The sequence below is a fragment of the Mizuhopecten yessoensis genome, unplaced genomic scaffold, assembly GCF_002113885.1.
Source record: "Mizuhopecten yessoensis strain PY_sf001 unplaced genomic scaffold, ASM211388v2 scaffold11117, whole genome shotgun sequence".
Lineage (NCBI taxonomy): Eukaryota > Metazoa > Mollusca > Bivalvia > Pectinida > Pectinidae > Mizuhopecten > Mizuhopecten yessoensis.
This window is the reverse complement of record NW_018408888.1, coordinates 981158-1005779: the sequence shown is the minus strand read 5'-3', so window position 1 is coordinate 1005779 and position 24622 is coordinate 981158. Positions and strand designations below refer to the sequence as shown.

Sequence of the window (24622 nt, the reverse complement as noted above, 5' to 3'; positions counted from 1 at the left end):
TAGACGTGTGAGAAAGTCCATAACCATGTAAATAGTTATATAAACTGAAGGGCCGTCTATGCAATTTCCCCCTTCGAAATTACTGCTAGAATATGATATTATTTTGTCACTGATGACCTTTTTGTCATTTTTTACCGAGTCTTAATGTAGGCATACGGATACTCAAACCACTGCTTTAATATCAAATACGGGAAACTGGAGGTAGAGACTGCGGTATGTATGCCCAAAGTATACATTCGGATACCTCAATTTCTGTACGGATCCTACAATTAAGCAATCTGCAAGTGTCAATCGATATATTAACACCAAAAGAGGAATTCAGATACCTAGATTGTTGCATTGATAACGAAGGTAGGAATACTTTGTGAAGCTTCACGAATTCACACATTTTAACTTCAGATTCCGTATTCGTCTCGTTGAAGGACTTAATGTGTTAGACAAGGGGATGGCCGGCCTCCTGTGGGAAAGAGCTGACTTCCTGAATAATAAATAAAAATAAATAAAAAGCAATTAACGGGTAACTTAATAATTATATTAATGTTCATTTGATGCATTTGTCTAATAATGATTTATACATCATAGTTTTTATTCGAGTAATGTTTAATCATGGCTACATAGCAATAAGCAATGGTTACAACGTACCAGCAATATTAACGTAGCATGAGTGAAGTTTTATAGCAAAAATAAAAATAACTAAATGATATCATGAGTCTGTAAGAAATGGTGATCTATAAATAATGAAGTTTAAGAGAATGGCGCGTGGTCTTTTACAAAGAAAATACTGTGTTTCGTTTTCGCGCGATATCATGCTCTAACTCTGTCGCAGCATACTACATGTATGACGTTAAAGCGAGATGTTATTAGACGTGCTAAACTACACGTCTAACTCCATTGCCTTAAATGATAAACAATTGGCAGATGAATCTTTTTTTCGAAAAAAAAGAGGAAAAGCTGGATCGAGTAGCGCATGATGCCTTAGCGTGTTCAAATGTTTGTAATAGAATATAAGTACGCGAAATAAACAATGTTTCCTTACCAAACAGCATGTTAACATGAAAACCACAATGCATTTAAAATAAAACTTCTTTTAGTGAAGGAATTGTTATGTTTTGACCTTTAAAATAATTTGCGATTTGGGTATTTACTTACTGGATTTGCTGATGCATTATTTATTTCAATATGTACCATTATGTTCGGATGTCCAGACGTATTTTCACGCTGACTTAGTACCGCAAAATTAGCGAAAACCAATACCAAATATACAACTCACCATCATAATCTGTTAAAAACTTACAGAATTAGTCCCGAGTACAGTCACCTTACTAATACAATAATATATGGATACAATAAATCGATTTTGTAATCGATGCTAAACTATTTAGAGTCCAGAGTTCACTGGTTACCTGGAAAGTACACTAATCTGCCATTATTATATTGTTTTAAATTGTTCAACTACAATCACTGCTTTAGTCAAATAATTGACTGATGGATCGCAAAAATAGGTGCAAAGTGAAATTTTAAATCAACCAGAGCACAGTCGTTACATATTAGTACATATCATTCTCACATATTGTTAATATGTGTTTTTTTTATACATATATCGGGCTTCTTGTGCTTCTCCCACTTTGACCTACAATGATAATATAGGAAATATTCTTCTGGTATCGAACATATCGATGATATCCCATTTTTATGAAAACAACTAAATACGATCTGTAACTATGGGCATTTCAAAACTGTGTCCAATGATTTATTGAATTGCATTTCAAAGTTGACCTGGCGTAACAAAGATATGTGTTTCATGCAATTATAACTTCTATGTGTATTTTGACGATTATGGATAAAAATAGAGAGGCATATATTGTATAATTTTAATTAGAGATGGGGCCAACAATATATTTATGCTTGTCTTTTTTCTTAGACGTTGTCATGTAATGTCTCTTGTTGTCAAAATGTATCATTCTTTCTACAAGTTTTATGCTTCAATAATTCATCAGATGAACAAAACACCGATAATGTCATCTCAGCAGAGGAAAGCTGATTCCACAAGTACTGACGCCGGATCATGTCAATAAATGGCAGTTGGAGTGAAAATGCTATAACATATGTGTGGTGACAATTGTTTATAATCATTGATATGAGATTTCATGTAAGACAATTAGCTTGCTGTCATCATTAACATTAATAATAACCATTGTATTTCTCATCTGAGTATATAGATATTAATTCACATCTGAACTGTTTAAAATCTTAACATCGTGGATCAACTAATTAGGCAAAATAGGTTTTAGAGTGGACTAAATACACATATGAGCTCAGGAATCTTCAATATTGCTTTTGACCCTTGTTTCCAGATTCTGTTAATAAGGGTTATTGTTAACAAGAATAGTTAACTCAAACAAATTCACAGTTGACTTTCAAAGAAAGTGAAAGCATGTATTTAAAGTCGCTGAACTGCATTTATCGTAAATCGTGTACAAATTCCTGCTTTGATAGTTTAAATCGTGAGAGTAAAACAACATCAGCTGTATCCGGTACAGAGTATTGGAGTGTCACGCCCGGTGGAAGTACACCGGCCTCTTAATTGTTTAACTTGCTTTTGTTTTACATTTAATAATAGCGTCAATGCTGCATGTTTAAGTACAAGGATGGTGCATATGTAACTCAGTCGCAGAATCCCAGGACGCCACACAAGACAAATGTTTATTTATCCAATCGAGTCAGTAATTATATCGAGAAAAACAGAGTGTTAGCGAACATTACAGCACGGCATTTGCTGTCTCAAGTGGGAAATGCACACTTTAACATAAAATATTTTAAAAAACTGCTTTGTCTTTAAACGTCAATGCACACTTTTTTTTTATTGCAAATGTATATTGAACGCAATCCTGCTATTGTGATTTAACCTCTGTGATCTCGTACTAAAAGCAGGGCTGTCAGTTTGAGTAAGAAGTTTATGTTTAAATCTGTCGCTTTAATGGTCCATTGACAGCGTAGGTTTTTGATAAAACTGTAATGAGGGGGATAAGATCAGAACAGAGGTCATCTTCCTGTCCCCGGGTATATACTATTGATGCAATTTTGATCGGATTCGCGGACTTATTTTGACATTAGCACCACTGTTTTTACTGAACGTTGAAGTAGGGCGGAATTATTCCGCCATAATCGGCATAAATTTGTCTGCTGTAGCTTCTGTTTCGCTGATCAAATCTTGTTTCAAAGAGAAAGAGCATTAGTTTGTACCCAGACGATTATTCAATAATTGACATAATATACAACAAAAAAACAATTTCAAGAAAAGTAAGAAAGATATTTATTCATTCATTATAATTTAAGCTGCATAATGATTTAAGCTTGTATATTTTATATGTAAAAATTCTTTAAAATAATAAACCTGAGAAGAACAAAAGTAACTAACCCTTTTCCCCTAAAATTGTATGCTAGTGTCCTTATCTGCTAATATCAAGCAATAAAAACATCAACCATATGTAAAGAAAATATGTAAATAATGAGCAAAGTCTAATCACATGAATTCCGTGTCATTATATGTTAACCGACGAAAGCGAAACACTACCAACCCCAACAACGCTTGTGCCATAATATAACGGTGGGAAAAATCTATATCAGTTCAAACATATCCGACTTCGTGAAACGTTTAGATGATCGAATGTTTTGTTCAATGAGTCTTTATAGTGCTAAACTATCTGAATTAGCAACTTTGTGCATAATCAAATATAAGATTAACTAATGCCAAGTTCATAAAATAATTCATATCGTATAGTGTTTTGGTTATCTAATCTGTGCATTAAGAAGTTTCCAAACGAACAAGTGAATAACCCATTATGAGTTATTATTTGTATTCATGCTGTTTTAATAATGGATCTATAACAGTTGGTACAGCTTGTTCAAGTGCATGTATCTGTATATATTTTTTTATGAATTGCTTAATTATTCAATTAATACTGTTTAATTTGTTATTTAGTGACTTTAGTTGCAGCCTTTTTTAATTAACGGAAGATCCCAATACTAGAGTTGGGAGTTGATACCCGGACGGATAATATTAGAAGAAGAAGAAGAAGAACCTGGTCAAGATATACCTTTCCAAGCTATAACTAATTAAAGGCGGGAAATGACCGCACCTGACAATTAGTATCATTTACGTCTTATCCTTTTTACATTGTGGTACGTTGCAAGTGAGAAATCAATTACAGCTGGACACGGTAATATTGCGTGTGTGTTAATCTCAGATAAAAAAAACTTTGACAATAATTTTTTTAGCACCAATGGCAGACGTCATTGTTCACTAGAACAATTATTTCGTATGTAATACATGCATGATATTTGTGTAATTTTTCAAATAGAAATTGGGGTATTTATTTTACAATTGTCACAGGAACTTCAGTATAATTAGAACCTTGTTGAATTAACATTTAACAGATACAGGTTTCTGATATGCGTATTAAATATAATCGTAGATGTACCGTTATAGACCAAGGATATTGTATAATACGAGTAAATACCTGCGTCAATTCACTCGAACTAAATAAGGACCGTAAGTCCTCAACAGATAAAGAAAAACCAAAACAAAAGGAAACGCACCATGAACCTTCCTATATATACTCAGAGGCAGAGCTGAAACTCCAATTCTTAAAATTGAAAAAGCATATGTGTATATTAGTTATGTTGACACTGTTGACAATTTTGTTTAGCAAAGCATATATTTTGAATTTAAGACAGGAAGTGAAAACATCGTTCAAACAAAAGCGCCGATATATGCGCTATTTTTAAAAAAAAATGAGTGACAAAGGGTGTTCTGAATCTACAAAAAAAACGTCTTCATTGTACAAAAACAGACACCAATGACTTAACGATAGCCATTACTAAATAGTAAACTCTATTCTGACGTTCTCATCATTGCCACCAAAACTCTTTAACGACTGGGAGTCGGGGGAAGGGGTGGGGCACACATGTGTTCTAGCAAATACTTGTATCTAAAATCATGAAGACGGGGACTTCAGTTGTGTAGTATAATCTAGCGGTCAGTACCGTGACCAGTTGTAAAGGTTGCCTTCACCAACCATGCATTCCACCGTCACCATGGCAATCATCCGAGTTTTCTTTTACCACCAAAATGAATCAATCGTTATTAAAGTTCAATTGAAAGAACGAGATTTGTTTGCTTCCTTGCGTAATTGTTATTTAACTTTTGTGTGAAGAGTTTTAAAATTTTAAGTATGAATATCGTAACTAAAACAGTGAACGATACACTATTGCTAGGTGATAGATGATAAAACATATCATTTCAAACCAAGTGTGTGATGCTTAGAAACATTTCACTTTAAAGTCACAATGAAAGGTGAGAGAAAACTCGGACTGCATGAAAACAACATTTTGTCTTCAGAGTGTTTTCAAAAACACTGAAACTATGTATTTCTAGCACTTTAGCGTGTTTAGACAGATAACTGTGTTGTGGAATCATGATCTACAACTATATTTACATTGTCTATTTCGACTTCGGTGTCTGCAACACTGTTTCCGTTCTTCGTGACGTCATTTGAAGGTCCTCTTTGGTTTCCGTTAGTCCCGTTCATCTCACTTACTACGATAGTTTCTTCAACAGCACGGTAGGCATAACGTGCCAGCAAGGCAAGCAAGAACATTTCCATAATCAACAAGAAATGATTCACTCCTGCAATCAATCAAAATACAAATGTTACGATTAATTTGAAGTTCGGAAACGCAATATTATTCTTTATCATTCTTAAAGATATACCACGAATACTGTCAGATCATTTCTACAGTTTTGTGCATTTATTATAATATTATGGTTATACAGTCAAATTAAATGGAAGTCAAACATTTTCAACAGAGAAAATTTATGATGTGGTTATTCTAGACATCCAGCCTCTGTTCTTTAGCGATATGTAATAATAGTCTTAATTACTCATGATTTAATGTTTATGCTAAAATTAGAAGATTTCTTACAACAGGTTTTAGTTAAAATCTGCTTATCTGAACTAAAACTAATAAATAAAAAATATTTTAAGTTTCCTGCTGATAATCAATTACGAGTGCGACGTACAAAATATCGGTATTATCTGTCATATGGGAGAAACATATATGGTATTTAACAGGAAACTATTACATTTTCTAACCATTTTACATTTGATTTATAAAGTAACACGAAACAACAATAGTTGCATCAAAAAACGTGCAGAAATCAGCGCAATATTGACGTCATGTCTAATAACGTCACGCTTGACTGCAAGACAGAGTGATATTATGAATGGGCTACCCGACATATTTATACCGTTCTGGTAACAAATTTCCAACAAAATATAGACACATAGATTGTGATCTAAATCATAAATCATACAGATAACGTACATATAAAAGTGTATGCAACAAAAGTGTTCCAAACAACCACTTATTCTGCCGTCGCTTCCTCTGAACTTGAGACCGAAATTCGACGCAGTAAATAGAGCGTACCGTCCTGATTAGACAATACTTACAGTGGTATGTTTGCATTTGAAAAGGTAAAATTCCGTATATCTTCATTGCAGTGGATGTATAAGATTTTATACAATTGATAATTTCCAATTATTCTCCAGTGAAATGTGTTTACATGTAGTGAAGAGACAATCTATCCAATTTCGTAAAAATATGTTTTAATTATCACATTCCAATGCAAATGGAATCATTTTTAATAGGACGTTGTCATTTGGCCTTTTGAAAGTAAAGACAAAAATGTGAACAACTTTAGAGAGATAAGGAGACTTACGTGAAGCTCTAACAGTGGATCCAATAGTATTGGAGCATTCCGGAATACCTGCTCTTCCAAGAAATCCCGTAATGAAGCTCTGGAGATTTATAAACAACAAAGCTCCTTGAAGGGAAATAAATCTGGGCGTCATGCGGTACGTCTTCAGCTTTTCTCTGGTAGCTCGGAAAGTAACCATTAACCCGTAAATAGCCAAAAGAGTTGACACGGTGTTTACTAGATTGAAATATGCAGCTGGGTTGGTAAAGTCGGTCTGTAAAACAAAAGTATTGAGATTAATATATTATGTGTTAGCCTATTACATTTGAAAGATACTTTATCCTCATCTCTAAATACCAATAGCAGTTAGAGCAACAAGATAAAGATTGGTAGTCCAGTGTTCGAATCCCGGTTTGGCATTCCTGCTTTTTTACATTGAGACTACTGATGTTGATTTTTTGTTATTGTTTTCCAATGAGTTCCGCAAACACTATTTTCTTTTCTGAAATTATTAAGCAATTGTATAGTCATGCCGGCAAAACAGTTTTTAAATGCTAGTTTCAGTTTTTGGCGTACATGGCTTACAAAATATCAACAGTAGAATTGGCATATATGCATTTGTACATGATGAAATGGACTATATGGGCTTCATAATTGTTTCAAAAAATTAGTTTTGGGGCTATTTACAAATCAATGTCTACACAACAAAAGCTAGTTATTTTTATACTCAGTACATGTGTAATATAGTGAATTTCCACGTATGCTGTAACGTCAGAACTTTTGTTTATCGAGTAGGTGATATCTGATTTAAGACAGATTTTCACAAAAAGACTTCTATCTGTGTAGGTCAAATTTTGTGTTGATGTTTTTCTTTTTTTTGCATTTCTTCGCGTTTTTTGAGTGGTAACCATGGTTTTCACAAGTCTAAAATCTGTATAAAATTGTATATATATATATATATACATTTTTTATATATATAAAGGTGTGCTATGCTGGATGAATCCACTATCCATGTGTATCTCAGACATGATTTTAGGATCAGGCCATTTCGACCGTATATGAGAAATACGACTTTGTATATGAGAAAATTAATTTTTGATTATTTTGTATGCTTGATTAAGCTTTATTTTCATCCAATTTTGCTTAAAATTAAACAAAAACTTTTGAACAGCTACATGTATATGCCATAAGCATATCAACCTGTGGGATGTATAAAGGGAGGTGACTCGCTATTTGCACAGGCATTTCACAATTCATGTTAATATAGCAATTATATAATTGGTAAAGCTGTTACCAAACAACAAATACTTCACAAGCCAATTTCTTATGCACACAGACTCGATTAAAGTTTCTTTCACTCAGTTCAGCACCCGGTATCCATGGTTACTACACATAAAAGTTGTATTTATTGGAAATGGGTAAAAGGTTTTTTCAAAGTTTTTAAAAATAATCAAGGTCAACAAAACCAATTAATATCTAATAAGCATTCTGTCAAGTGGAATAAGTTGAATGAACAACTTCTGAGGGTCGCTGTCATTTCTATGTAAACAACAGTTGCTATGGTGTCACGTGTCTGATGTTTCAGAATATCTGATATTTTGGTGCTGTTGATCGGTTTCGAGAAACGTCTTTATTACTATTGATGATGTCATAGATGCCCATTGGAAACATCATAGTTATGATGACATCACAGTTACCATGACATCAAAGAACAAGAGGCCCATATGGCCTGTATCGCTCACCTGGATATCTAAGCAAGCATGGCAGAATTCTCCAAATGGGATCCATCGGAATATGCCAGACCCCAAGGCCAATCCTTGTAGCATATATATCTGTATTCGATTTTTCATGACCAGCAATTTTATGTATGGTTATGGGGTTGGGATCTCAACTGTTTCCAATCTGTGCCTCAGAAACTAGGTCCCTATGGTTGTGGCCAGACCCCAGGATCAATTCTAATATCATGACTGCATTTGTCTCTTTATGCCCAACAATTGTATACATAGTTTTGGGGTGGGGATCTTAACCATTTCAAAGTTATGACCCAGGGGTTAAGTCTGCAAGGGTGGGGAAAACCCTGGGGTCAATTCTAATATCATGACTGCATGCGACTCTTTATGCCCAGCATTTGTATATATAGTTTTGGGGTGGGGATCTTAACCATTTCAAAGTTATGACCCAGGGGTTAAGTCTCCAAGGGTGGGGCAGTCCCCAAGGCCCTCCTGGAAGCATATGTGCATTCATCTCTTTATACTCAGCAATTGTACATGTGGTTATATGGTGGGGATCTCAACCATTTCAAGGCAATAAACTGTTTTTGGCCCCAGCCCTTAGCCTTGGGGGTCAGCCCCACCATTTGTACAATTTTAAATCCCCACCACCTAGGGATGCTTCCAGTCTAATATGGTTGATATCCATCACTTAGTTCCAGAGAAGAAGTCGCTTAAAGCAATATAGCCAAATAACCCTTTTTGGTCCCGCCCCTCAGCCCCCTGGGAGGTCAGCCCCACCATTTGTACAATTTTGAATCCCTGCATCCCATATATGCTTTTGATTAAATATGATTGATATCAAGCCCATAGTTCTACAGAGGAAGTGGTTTGTAGAAATAAAGCCAAATTACCCCTTTAATGGTTGATATCCATCACTTAGTTCCAGAGAAGAAGTCGTTTGTAGAAATATCGCCAAATTACCTCTTTTTGGCCCCGCCCCTCAGCCCCCTGGGGGGTCAGCCCAACCATTTGTATAATTTTGAATCTCCACAGCCTAGGGATACTTCCAGTCTAATATGGTTGATATCCATCATTTAGATCCAGAGAAGAAGTCGCTTAAAGCAGTTTAGTCAAATTGCCCCCTTTTTGCCCCGCCCCTCAGCCCCCTGGGGGGTCAGCCCCACCATTTGTACAATATTGAATCCCCACCACCTAGGGATGCTTCCAGTCAAATTTAGTTAAATTCCAATCAGTGGTTAAGAAGAAGAAGTCGTTTAAAGAAATTGTTGACGGACGGACGACGGACCGACCGGCCGGCCGGACCGACGGACGGACGGATGGACGACGGACGCCACGGTATGGTATAAGCTCACCTTGGTCCTTTGGACCAGGTGAGCTAACAAGATAGAAACATCACAGTATCACTGTACAGTTCTGTTTTCCACATGCACAAGATCTCAAAACATCATATTTGACCCAAAATGAAACTGTAGTCATGAAAATTACAAACCAATTCAAGGTTTATTTTTTTCAGATTACCTCCATTTGTTGGTAATTTGCGAGTAGAACTGATCAAAAACACCAGTCAGGAAAATCCACATTACTCGGTAACTATAAAAGGGAGAAAGGAATCTATTTTTGTACTAAGCACGTGAACAAATATTGTGAAATATCCAAAGGATGGACCCACCTTAAACGTGAGTATTTCTGTTACCGAATAAGGGATATTTAATTTGAGACAGGTTTTAAGATTTGAGTTAGAATTAAAACGTTTCTTTGCATTTTCGGCTATTTTTTATGTGGTAACCCCGGTTTTCACAGGTCAAAAAAGTCCAAAATCTGGGGAAAACACTTGTATTTATAATGTAGTTTATAAGTGTTTGTATGTATTTGGTGTAAGATATATAAGGCGTGTTGTGCAGGATGAAGTCACTGTCTAAGTTGTATATCAGACATGCCTTTTATTTTAGGACCAGACCAGTTCTACTATACAATATTACCTAAGTGTTAGTATCAAAGAGTATTGCAGTATTTGTTACTTTTCAAAGTTTTTTTTTATGTTTTAAACGGAACTCCGGATATATAGTATTTCGATATATGAAAACAAATCATATATATAGCATATTTACTTGGTGTAAGTAAATTCAACAACACTATTTTGTACATTTGATGAGAAAAATAGTAGTATTTCATAAAAATTGTTCACCTACTGTTTGCCTGCTTATGTATGTAATTACATATTGCAATATTGGGCATATTTAATATACAAAACATAACAAATTACCTTAATTTTACTCACAAACATTACACAGAGGATCGTTTTTGATATTATATCAAATCACAAATAGGGTTAATATCTACATCGTAATACTCAAAACGCTGAGTCGACAAGGACATGTTAAAGACATTCATTTCGTCTAGCTAAAACAAACAATGAGTTTAGGTACGTACTTGTTGGTTAAGTTCGAATTTGCCATCTGACCACATCACTGCCAATATGAACATGTTCAAAGGTCTCAGGATAGCTACCTGTAGCACTAAACCTTTGATTAATGTCATTGTTCGTCTATCAGGACAGAAAGAAACAAAATAAAACATTGTTCATTAAAAAAAATTGATAGCGCAAAGGACCTCGGCGACGGTCATGATGACAAAACTAATAACACATTCATAAACATTAACTGAATTAATCTGTTTCATAATTGTTGTAAAACAAACAACAATATACCTACATATTGAAATATTGAAATATTGTTATCGCTCATTTACATGCTGTACAAAATGTCTTTTAAAGACATAAAACCATCATTGCTTTGAACCTAATGTTGTCATTTCCTACTATGATTCACCTTGTGAGCGGTATGTATCGCAACCAGATACAAAAACAACAGCAGGGCCCCGTCCTGAAGCTAATAGTCTGATCGTAGTATTCATTTAGCATATTGTTCAGACCTCCGAAACATTCTATCGCCAAATTTACAAAGATGAAGATGCAAAATGACAGGTATCTGAAAGCAAAACATCATTTTATTTAGTAAACTTTGCCACCAACATACGTGTATGTCAATACCCTACCTCTATGTCTGTCTCGATATCATTAACATAACTGTGTACGTGGATTGTTCATTCTTTAGACCTTCAGCGAGACTGATGAGTCCTAAAGGGACGAAATGTCTATTAGGTGCAGTAACACTTTACTTTGTATGACTTTCTCTATTTGATGCGACAGTCTTATTCTGTGATGCAGATCTAGATTATCATGTAAGATGCAACAGGTCATTCTATTGTATAGACTATAACGAAGGAACATCAGTTGCAATACTTACATACTAGACACAAACTCGCCAATCAAAGTCGAGGTCGGTACCAGGATACATAACGAAGAGGCAAATGACACAATCTACAACAGATAAAGAAGAAATCTGTTCAAGTAAAATGTGTCTATCCTGCCTCGTTGTTAGTCATCGTGCATGCTTCAGCACCAAGAGGGAAAATGTATGAATCACCATCGATTAAAACACTTTTGAAATATTATTTTAGAATAGTTTACAGTGATCATCGTTTGTTTACTGTTATATCCTTATCTGTATGGATCAGTTCCTTAAAAGTTTTGCTGTTTCATATTGATTCATTGTGTTTAAAACGTTGTATATACAGGCATATCTAATTACTTGGACGAAATAACAAAAGCGTAATTTTTATAAATGACTGATATACCATCACAGGGAAAGACATACCGGATATAGTGCCAGCAACAAAATAATTTTGGTCCGCTTGGAAGACTCGTGGCAATGGTGGAACAGAAACCATACTTCCTCTGCAAACAACCCGATTGTGATACAAGTGATGGTACAGGTGATAGCTGTCAGGGCAAGCACAGCTGTATCTGACGAGAGTACTGGAATATACATTATCAACCAATCAGCTTAATCACTCAACCAATCACTTCAGTATTTGGTCTAATTGATATCTTTCGCAATACCATTCCATTTTCTTGTATAAGGGTTGAGTCGTGTTTGTAACAGTTGTCACATTGATAGGATTGTAATGAGTCAATACTTGATGACGATGTAGTTTTCATTATTATTTTTTTGTAAGCAACAACGACGTCATAACACGGACGTGATGTGAAGTACCGAGATAAAAGACGTCAAGATGATGACATCAAATAGAACTATTATGAAGATTAAATCATTGTGTAGATTCATAGATGGTCATCCTTATTCCTACACAGTTAATATAGAATACTTGTTCAAAGACAGATCTGAAGCAGCTAAATAATGTAAATTGTTTACAGGCATCTTTCCCTCACTTTCCATTTTATTCTGGGACACTTTAGACATTGATTTTTCACTCTTATTGACCTAAGCACTAACTACTATGCTTACCTTGTTTGGCTCTCTGCAATACTGGCTAAAATTCATGTAGATTTTTCCTTGTTTCGTAAATGTATTACTGGTGATTATTAAAATTTACAGAACGATCATTTTAAAGAATTTAACGTTATATACATACGGTATTGGCTACAAGATGAAATAGATCTGAAATGGTTTTCATTTCATGCGAGGCTATATAACTCATCCCAAAGTGTTCTTGAAACACACCTTGTAAAAGACTCTCAAAAATAAAAACAAATCACCTAAGACAAAACAACACAAATCAACACTTACATTTATACAGGACGCCAGTTGTCGGAAACTCTTTGGAACAATTCATATTAGGAATCTACAAATATAAATAGAGCATTCAGAGTTACTGTTAAAGCAGTCTAATCGGTATTATATTGTACCATCGGAGGGATAACAACTAATTACCCTATCAGACATCACTCTCTCTTTTCCGCCACCGTCGGGAATCGAACCGAACTTCTTGGGAGAGTGAGTGTTCTGAAGTTCATGCTTGATTGCACCCAGTAGTAGTCTGTGCGCGTTAACGTTAGCGATCACGGCTACCAAGGCACCCACAGATTCAGTTTAACATATCTATATTTGTATGTGAAAAAGATATTATCACTCAGGGCCTACACCAGGGTTTATAACCATAAACATGTCGAAGGTTTTAGGCTGTTGACCACTTCAACATTAAATCTTCCTTTTTCGGGGAAAAGGCGACATTAGGTGTGGTGCAGCGTGAGTTGGATTTTTTTTGTGGCAGAAAATTTTCTTTACTTCAAAGCAATATATCTACAAAATTTGAATAAATTCTACTGAGAAATGGCGACACAATCCTATTACCTTAACTTTGTTACATTTGTGTCTCTATGTTACATGTACATATATATATATATATAGTAGATAATGAATAAATAAGTCCTTTTAAAATAAATAAATGAATAAGTCAATTTTAGTGACATATATATATATACGAAAACAGCTTTCAAGTACTTCCTGCTTCTATGGAAGCTCTACAAGGTATCTTTCTTTTATATATGCATGTATGTAAACCGGATGACAGAACAGGTCATGCATCAGCTTATTCCGGTTGGTCATATGCTTGTTCATAATAAAGCCCAATACATATTAGTGGCTATTGCGTTTACGCCTGCACCATGTACTTGAATGTACACTTCAATGCATAGTACCATAACTGTCCGTCCCCATCAGCTGCGTGTTTGAATATTGAATATATTATTACATAACAGGCAATCGTATTGTCACAAACTGGCAATTGAAGTTTGTCTGTCGTGATTCGAAATTTATCACATAAAGGGATCTTCAGAGCAAACCTATGAAGATCGAGTCGATTGCGATATGTTATCACAGTAAGTTGGGACATCTTCGAAATAGAATGGTTCCGCGCTCGATCTTGTCTGCACCCTCGGACTATGTCATTACAAAATTAAAGGTCCGCATTTAGCTACTTCGCGGGCCTCATCTTACTACTTACACCTTACTAATCGCTAGCCTCATACCTGTTCTTTGTATATTGTATATACATAACATTTGATACAGAGGAGCGACACCCGACCTCAAAGCTCATCGACGTTACTGTTAAACTTCCGCGCGATTTCCTTGGTCGTCATCAAATATGTCTACTTCTATTGCCCGCAAAGTGACGCATAAACAGCACTTGATTTTGCCATGACATATTCCAAGATGCCTGGATGCAGAGAATATTTGTTTACCAAGAGTGGATCCTTTGAATTCGAAGAAGAGGTTGGGAAAGTAGACATATTTCAAGATTCATGGATGCAGAGAATATTTGTTTACCAAGAGTGGACCCTTTGAATTCGAAGAAGAGGTTGAAAAAGGAGAGTTTTTACTATCGATAAAAGGATAGTTCAAGAACGGAAATCAAAATCGCTGTACGGTAATCCTGATTAAATGGTACCAGAAGCAATTAGAAGCAAGATCAGTTAGTGTTTCGTCTTCCTGGATCATGTATAAGTATGGTATCATTGGTAATCAGGTAACCATGTAATAGTGTATGCAGAAAAGGAACAGCTTATCAAAGCTTTGTCTGCCGATACAGCCACGAACTAGTCATGCAGGTCGTTGAGTGTGGTTTAGAAAGCGGGTCAGGAAACACAGATTTTGGTACAGTATAATTCTGCTTTAGATGATGTAATGCGCATACTTCCGTTTTCCGATCGTCTGGCGTTGTCGTCCACGGAATCTATTAGTTTCTACGTGCGGATTAATTGAGAGTTTAATAAAGGCTAACTTTGGAAACAAATTATAGGCAACTTTTAGACTTGACGGCAGGACATTCTGGAATTTCTCATAAACCCGATGTGGTCCGTTCAGGGTCGATATCAGACGATACAGGCTATGTTTTCTAAAGCCTGACTGGTTGGATCAAGATCACCTGGAAGTCAAGATTGATTTGTGATATTGACTCGGTGTTATTATTTTTTGGAAACAACAGAATAATATTCTCGATATGGTCTTGCTTAATCATAACGTATACAAAATATTAGCAATGCTTTTTGACAAACATTTTACTTTACTTTGCGATTTTCATAATTTCCATTTTGTTTAATGATAAAAGAAAAATCATGATTTTATACCTTATACAACAATTAATTACTTTTATTTCGGTGAATATGTGCATATATGAACATGTACCTCAATAGTAATATTGACCTCGTAATATCGCTTTCACGGTACGTTTATACATACATTTACCACATATTCACAAAAGCCTGTAATTTATCATAGTTAAAAACAAACATTTCAAGCATATTTCATGATGCGTGGAAATGTAAATATATGTACGCAAATAAATTTGAATTCAATAATAAAACACTACTTTGTGTTAAAAGTGAAGTTCCTATAATACTGGGATTTTCTACGGCTGACTCGTGAGGCAGAGGTTTTTGTTTTCAGTTTCAGTATCGCAAAAATTATCATAAAATGATCACGAACTAGCAGTTAGTGTAAACATAAGTTCGAATATTTATGTTTTAAACTTTAACTACATAGTTGCATGTAAACCTCGTTATAAAGCCATATTTGTGTTAATATAAAGGTATTTGGCGAAATAGCGAGGGGATCTACATGTAGTAGATTAATTGTCAGGGAAAATTATAAATGGACCTTGAAATAAGTAGACGGAAAGCGGGGAGGTAAAGCGAATGGCATCATATCGAAGACTTCCTATGCAGGAATGTAAAGAATAGTGGCATTTTTTATTCTTAAATATAATCATGTCATGATCATTGAGTATCCACAGCAGTGGCGGNTGAAGCCCAAAAAACACTTCTGGATCCACCACTGCACAGGGCGAGGAGTTAACATTTAAGTTGAAAAGGATGATGACCTGCTGCCCTCAAAGGAATCGCACCCTTAATTATACATGTACAGGTGTATATAGAAATGCGACTTGACGGTCGTTAAGGTTGTTTATATATCTCTATGCCCCGTGGTCAACACGTTCATACTATTTGAACTGATTTATACGTATATATATATATATATATATATATATACACACATGCTAACATTAATCTCGGAAGATTTGTCAACGTATATTAAAGTCACAATGCCGTGGTTTACGATAGATATGGGTCACTACGTATAAGGTATACGTGGTACGTGGTACGTCGTTAGACAAGCCAAAAGTGATCCTTTGTAAGATAAAAATCATCCGGTGTCACAGACCAGTGACACCCGAGCACATAGATAAAGGGGTTATAATATAGGCGTATTGTATACAGTAATCTACAAATGAAGGAAACATACCCCTATGTAAATAATTTCTCACAGAAAAGGATATTCGAAGCTTTCAATAATATGGGTGAGGGGGTTGTCGCCAATCGCCGCATTTAATCTGATGTAAATACAAAAAAGCTCCTATTTGTGGCCAGAGAAAAAGTAGTATCCGAAAAGGGAAGGGCCCACCATGGATGCATTAAAGATGCATGACGATTCTACGCCATGTCAAAATATAGATATTAGACGACGGCGAAATATATAGTTTACATATGCACATCAGGCAACACTTAAATTAAATAATAGCACAGACTTAGAATAGAATTCCGTTTATTATCTAATTCCGTGATAAAACACATCGTATAGCTCAATAGAAGTGTGTTCTAGTTCTGACACCGTATTTCATAATCTCACCGATATACTGTCCCTGCCGTAATTGGTTACTTCAGCAACTGTTACACTTTCATAATATGCGCTACGATAACTAAGCTAGTAGGCATATATGTAAATAATCACAAACACGTGTTTGCATGTGTACCCTTTCCGTCATTTTCTACAAAACTGCCCACCTTATTTGTGCATGCATCATGTATTGATTAAAAGTTAAAAACATAACTTGGAAATAGAAAGTATACTTACAAACTAAAAAGCGCGCAATGCGGAGCTAATCGTTCAAATCCTATCCACAATATCAGAGACGTATATTCTGTATGTAATCTCCAAACATGTACAGTTCTCATCTGTTTGTAGGTCACACCCCAGTCACGTGACCGGTCAACACTAGGGTCATTTTCTGAAACCTTCTTTGCCAGTTTTCTTAGCCAGATGAGTTTCCGATTGAGTTGCCTCCCTTAGACCACTGCACGAGGAACCTGTACCCTGGTACAACGTACTTCCGCCTTGGGGTGAACGAACAAAGATGGCGGGCGATATCAGGAAAACGAAATTGCTGCCAAAAGTACATTCTGTTGTCATTTCAATCTTGATTTTCGTTTTCTGTCAGAACAATCTATCCTTTGTATTTGGAGTGGTTGAAATCACCTCTAAGGAGAAGCTAACGGGAGGTAAGTGACGAGTTCGTTGAGTTGCTACGGACGCCAAACAGTGACGATAGTTTACATCGTCATGCAAGTCAAGTCAAGTAAACTTACTTTATAAGTCGGTACGTAGTTTAACATGATAACATCAGCCTGTTAAAGTCTTTTACAACCGACTATAGATGTATATTACGTTCACTGACATTGCCGTAGTTTCTATACAGTTTTGATTCACATGCATGTGCTTGGGTTCTGGAATATATATGTTATATTAACGCACCCCACTAGACTTATACTTATAAATCATAGCATAAGGCACGTGTTGTTGCGATAGCTAGTGGGGTGCGATAATATACGGCATATATTCCAGAACCCGAGCACCTGTGGTTTTTAGCCAAAAGAGCCCCAAAGACATCATTATTTACATCCCAGGTTTGGGTATCCCCTTGCCAAGCTTACATTCAATTCTTGAAACAAGGTTTGGTCATAGGCAGCCATGTACAGGAGAGGGAATAGAAATGCACAGTCAGTCCTGGGTTCAAACCAGTGAGGACCCTCCAAACTCTGGTCGCGGGCAAACAACTCGGTCCAATATTTTGTTTTCACCTTTAGTATAAAGTGGTGATATATTCAACGGAAATACTAACTTACAATAATATGAATCATATTGTGTGCAGTATGACATTCTCAGCCTTTTACAGATGGTATAACATATGGTTACTTTTTATTTATTTTTTAATATGTAATTTCAGAATGTGTAGATTACAATGGCAACACCATGGCTGATTTGGATGAAACAACTATTTCCTTGGGATCATGTGACACTAAAATCTGTCACAAAAAGACTTCTGGAAACTACTTTGTATCACTCAGGTAAAACAATCTCTATTTGACACTAAATGTATAACAGGAGCTGTTGGATAGGTGGGCCATATTATTGCCATCACTAATAAATGCAATACATGTATTATTACTACTAGAAATAACTAAAACAACGTGTCTATTTTATCATAGCTGATAACATTTATACCTGATGACTGGCATATTAAATAGGTCATAACATTGTGTATACTGATTTGCTAAAGCTGCCATCCATACCTCCCAGACCTGGACAATGGAAATTGTCAGGTAGTGGAAGACACTGGTGCACTCTTTCCAAACTGTTGCCCTACAGTGACCTGTGGTACAGGAACCGCGCCCTCCACGGTTGACCCGACATGTAAGTATAAGGTCACTCCAATCTGATTCTCTCAACTGTCAACCCTTTCCCCTGAGTATTACTTATCTGTTGTCCCGAGTGTTACAGACTCGGACACACCCGAGTGTTACAGACTCGGACACACCCGAGTGTTATAGACTCTGACACACCCTGAGTGTTACAGACTCGGACACACCCGAGTGTTACAGACTCGGACACACCCGAGTGTTTCAGACTCGGACACACCCGAGTGTTACAGACTCGGACACACCCGGGTGTTATAGACTCGGACACATCTAGTGTTACAGACTCGGACACACCCGAGTGTTACAGACTCGGACACACCAGCCATTAACTATGGTACTTATATTGTAAAAGTTTTCTTTACTGATAAAAAACCAGACATATGGACATAAACAATAGAGAATTGTTAGTCAGAACCCGAAACGTTTAGAAAATACATTCATTAAGCAGTTATAGTCAAAACTTGAATTAATTTTAACTGATAATTTCTGTTGTTCTAGGTAACTAATATATTGCACAATACCTTTTTGTGTAAATTGACAGTAAAGCATTATATACATGATTGAGATGTTGGAGTCCCACACAAGCAGTTATACATAATTATTATATAGCTTATATGCATTGATTGAATTCAAGTACTCCCAGATGTTACTACAAAATGTTGAGCAAGAATGTAAACAAAATGTGAATGAATAATATAAATAATGCTACCACCTTGACAATGAAACAGTGGTAAATCCCAGATATGTATACTCCCCCCTTATCAAAGTCACACTGCGCAGTGTGGCTAAACTGTGGTATGTTACCTTGGACATGATAGAATAGATGTAATCAACAAATATGTTTGTATGCTAAAGTGGTACAATTGTATGTATATAAAACTCTTATACGGCTTTGAAAATGTTGAATATTTTCTGGCTTGTTGACCTCCATTAATTCATTTTTTAAGCTTTCCAAGTGGCCATGAAACATTGGAATACATTGTCTTAACATTAGATTACGTAATTCTATTTAGGTTCTTGTAACATCCTCAATAATAGCCATACAAATGCAGATGCTACCATGATTGCTTCTGGGTCTACCCCCACCCATAGGGATCATAAATTGAAATAATTGTGGTTCCCACTTCATAACCTTATGTACACAATTTCTGAGCATCGACATTTTGATACAAACTTGCCACCAGGATTGCCTGGGGGTCTAGCCAAAGATAATCTAATAGGTTGAGATACCCACCCAATAACCATATATGTAATAGCTGGCTATGAAGAGATGGACACAATCATACTACAGATTTGTCCCCAGGGTTCTATTCCCAACCCCTGGTGACTAAGTCCCTTGGTCATGAAATGGAAATGTTTGAGGTACCCACATTATAGTATATATGCTGGACATGAAGAGTTAAACACACTTTTTCTTATTTATTTTTTATTTTTCAAAGTCTATATACATCATCATACATCCACACCTACTCAAACCTCCTCCTCCATTCTGCGGCTGCCAACACTGCTGTTGCTGCTGACAAATTAGTTTTAATAAGAAATGCTTTCCCATGGATATTTGAAATATTATATGTCAGACTTGATGATAAAACTGTAGGAATTAAACTTATCATAAAATACTTAGTTGATCAAACTATAGGAAACTTATCATAAGACCAGTAATTAATATTTAATTGATTGATTGCAAATAAAGTATGCACAAGTACTCAATAGTCTCGAAACTATGATTGTGTATTTTAATTTCAATACTAAACAATAGTACAATGTGTCTTGGTATTTAAGTTGATTTTACCACTATTAAGGTTATATAAGTACCTTTATAATATTTCTACAACATCAATATCTGACATTGTATATATCAACATTTGGATAAAAATGTCTTCACATGCATGGTTGCTCTTAAGTTTCAGAATTCTAATATGACAGTTACCAGATGCTCTAGTGTACCTGGCTGTTATTTGTTATGTATATTCCACTATACATCTTCAATACTCCAGGTGTTATGTTCACTTTCTATTTGATTGGTCTCAGGTTAAAAAAATCTGACCAATTGTTAGGCTGATACCTGTCCTTTGAAGATTACAGAGGAGCGAAACCCAACTTCAAAATGTTTGTTCTTTACACAACCGACAGATTCATTTGATGTACATCAAAGGATCAAACTTGTCTTCTTGTTTCATCCAGAAGGTGGTGCACACTGAGCCTTCGACTTTGTTATGTCATATTCCAGGGTTTACGCTGACTTTCACTCTCTCCACCCATGGAGGATGTCCACTATAATGCATTCACTAATGTTAACTATTGTAAGTAATCTACAGTGACCTTTACATTTTGTTATCCAAGTTGGTATTTTTTTGGAAGAAAGAGGATCCTTGTAACTACATACAACAATCTTCATGAGTTTGAATTCTAAGTACTCTGATACCATTGTATGTTAATGTTCACTTTGTTAAATAGAATCTCTTGCAGCCTGTTTTTAAAATTAATACTGGTTCCTGTTGTAGCTTGCTATGATCTACATTCAACAAAAACCTGTGATATTTGGTCAAACTTGACCAATCACTGTACTGACTACACTGAGTATGGCATACAGAACTACACTTCTGTCTACTGCAGACATACCTGTGGGTAAGTGATCCACTCATGATAACTTTGTATATCTTTGTGTCTTCTTTGAGTTGGTGTTTGCATCAAGTTCAATTTTATTTGCGACAACTTTATCAATTTTGCATTAACTTTTTTTGTCAACCTTTTGACAACTTTTTACCAATTTTGTATAAAAAAAATTCAATTCGGTATTGATTTTTGTGAATTTTATAGTAATATCTCCCCAATTTTTGTTTCAATTTTATGTCAGTTTTCAGTGATGTAAGAAATACATTGCATCAGTTTTGTACCTGATATTTAACAGATGTGTGTTTTTAATTTCTTCAAATTTCTTTGGTCACTTGGTCACAATCACTAAAACATCTTTCTGTTTTGTGCAGGATTTGTTCTGTCGGATGAACAGGCAGCAACTCATAACAACGGATGCCATTCAGCATCTTTAACAACTCCACTGTGTTTGAAACATGACTTTATTATTTGTGTTGTTCTTTAGGATAAATGTGATCTTATTCTTTAACATAGATATTCTTTTCAAGAGCCCTGTAAAATTATTTTTTGTTAATTTAATTCGGATTTGGTCAATTAGTTGATTACATATATGAAAGGTACACAAAAATTGATGACACTTTGAAAAAATACCCAAGAACTGATGTCATATTTGAAAGGTACACAAGAATTGGTGACACATTTGAAAGATGCACAAGATTGTATAGTTTGATAACTAGCCAGTTAAATCCCATGTTTTTTTGTATTCTTCAGTTTGGAATGTTATGTGAATCTCCAGGATGACAAGCATTTGATACTCTTTCATAAAAATGATATGACAAACAAATATTTTCCTATAAATTCTGTTTAAAAAGTTAATGTGCAATTCTTTGAATTTTTCATTTATGGGAAATACAATTTAAGTAGTTTTGTAGTGGCATGAGTTAAGTTGTATATGTAGATATATTATTCGCTGGACGAATAATTTGTAACAGTAAGTAGAAAAGTATGTTTTACATTTACATAAATTATTGTTGTTGATCAATATTTAAGTTCGCTATACGGACATGTTGTATATTTTACTGTTGTTCATATACGTACACTGGAATGTATGGATAAAATGTGAAAAATGCATATATAGTTTATAATTTGAATAGGCTTAATTGAAAGAGAAAAAAATAAGCACAATGAAATTATAATTAAATTTGAAAAATATGTACAAAAGAAAAATGGTTGGATTTCCAATTTTCCTTAATGAAATACTTGCAACAGAATTAGTTATTGTACATATAATTAAATGTTGCAGAAATAAAAATTTCCATAGTATCTGATTTCGAATAAAATACAATTTGTAATTATGAATTCATAATTAGCATACTGACCGATCCATCACATAAAATGTAAGGCATGGAAATGAAATATGAACACAGCTAATAGTAAGTAATTGTATAATAAACATTACTTTAGATTAATGTTTTGTGAATTTAACATTGAAATGTTCACTTCAATTCCCTTTAAACACTATTGTATAGAGACACATTCTTAACTTTATTAATGTTATACTTTTTTAGCTCACCTGGCACGAAGTGCCAAGTGAGCTTATGCCGTGGCGCGGCGTCCGTCGTCCATCTGTCGTCCGCTGTCTGTCTGTCGTCCGTCCGTCGTCCGTCCGTCGTCCGGCGTCAATATTTTAATTTAAACGACTTCTTCTTAATAACCGAAAGGCCTACGGTGATGATATTTGGCCAGAAGCAAACTGAGATGAAGGGCTACAAAGTTTGTTAAAATTAATGACCTTCACCCAATTTCAAGGTCACAGGGGTCAAATATGTTAAAAACTTTAAACATCTTCTTCCCGATAACCAAACTGCCCAGGGAGACGATATTTGGCCAGTAGCATGCTAGGATAAAGGGCTACCAATTTTGTTCAAACGAATGACCTTCAATTATATTCAAGGTCACAGGGGTCAATTGTCTTAAAAAAAACTTTAACCAACTTCTTCTGAATAACCAAAATGCCCAGGGTGATGATATTTGGCCAGTAGCATGCTGAGATGAAAGGCTACAAAGTTTCTTCAAATGAATGACCTTCACCCATATTCAAGGTCACAGGGGTCAAATATGTTTAAAAACTTTAAAACAACTTCTGAATAACCAAAATGCCCAGGGTAATGATATTTGGCCAGTAGCATGCTGAGATAAAGGGCTACAAAGTTTGTTCAAATAAATGACCTTCACCTATATTCAAGGTCACAAGGGTCAAATATGTTAAAAACTTTAAACAACTTCTTTTAATAACCAAAATGCCCAAGGTGATGATATTTGGCAAGTAGCATGCTGGAGTAAAGGGCTATCAATTTTGTTCAAATGAATGACCTTCACCTATATTCAAGGTCACAGGGGTCAAATATGTTAAAAACATTAAACAACTTCTGAATAACCAAAATGCCCAGGGTGATGATATTTAGTCAGTAGCATACTTGGATCAAGGGCTACCAAGTTTGTTTAAATGTATGACCTTGAATCATATTCAAGGTCACAAGGAGCAAATATGTTCAAAATATTTAAAGAACTTGTTCTGAATAACCAAAAGGCTCAGGATGTTGATATTTAGTCAGTAGCATGCTGGGATCAAGGACTACTATGTTTGTTAAAGTGAATGACTTTGACTTATATTCAAGGACACAGGGGTCAAATTTGTTTCAAATCTTTAAACAACCTCTTCTGAATAATCATGGGTCCCAGGATGTTGATACTTTGCAAGTTGCATCCTGAGATGAAAGGCTATAAAATTTGTTCAACACAATGACTTTGTTCGACTTTCAATCACAGGGGTGAAATGTTTAAAAAAAAAATAACAGGCTCTTTTGAATGAATTTTAATCATAAATACTGATATTTTGCCTGTAGCTTTATTTTAGATCACTTTTAAGGTTACAAGTGTGAGATTTATACCTGGTGAGTGATGCAGGCCCGTTGGGCCTCTTGTTTTATTTTACATTTAGTTTGAAATGTTTGTTGATCTTTAGATTTAATCAAGAAAGATTTTTTGTGTATAAGATAAAATAAAATGTGATAAAGATTTCTGTGATAATTTATTCATAATTTTAAATATTTTTTCCATTCTATTCCAACTTGGTAAACA

At 35.2% G+C, this 24622-nt stretch overlaps 2 protein-coding genes across 4 annotated transcripts; one reads left to right on the top strand and one right to left on the bottom strand.

Annotated features, from left to right (window-relative positions):
• Window positions 1-296: 296 nt before the first annotated feature.
• On the bottom strand, window positions 297-17320 carry LOC110466114 (organic solute transporter subunit alpha-like). 3 transcript variants are annotated; one of them, XM_021522443.1, is made up of 9 exons: window positions 15049-15170; window positions 13143-13197; window positions 12210-12370; window positions 11799-11872; window positions 11322-11480; window positions 10924-11038; window positions 6782-7034; window positions 5499-5689; window positions 297-478 (listed from the first exon to the last, which is right to left on the bottom strand). In XM_021522443.1, exons 2-9 carry the CDS (start codon window positions 13186-13188, stop codon window positions 434-436), a joined length of 1044 nt encoding a protein of 347 aa, XP_021378118.1. In that variant the 5' UTR covers window positions 13189-13197; window positions 15049-15170; the 3' UTR covers window positions 297-433. The 3 variants fall into 3 exon arrangements, with proteins under 3 accessions (XP_021378118.1, XP_021378117.1, XP_021378116.1); XM_021522442.1 differs by lacking the exons at window positions 297-478; window positions 15049-15170 and adding an exon at window positions 17265-17320 and having other exon boundaries at window positions 3333-5689; XM_021522441.1 differs by lacking the exon at window positions 297-478 and having other exon boundaries at window positions 3333-5689.
• A 186-nt stretch (window positions 17321-17506) lies between these two features.
• LOC110466126 lies at window positions 17507-23114 on the top strand. The gene is made up of 5 exons (XM_021522458.1): window positions 17507-17689; window positions 18415-18535; window positions 18748-18881; window positions 21391-21514; window positions 21874-23114. Exons 1-5 carry the CDS (start codon window positions 17545-17547, stop codon window positions 21890-21892), a joined length of 543 nt encoding a protein of 180 aa, XP_021378133.1. The 5' UTR covers window positions 17507-17544; the 3' UTR covers window positions 21893-23114.
• Window positions 23115-24622: the final 1508 nt, after the last annotated feature.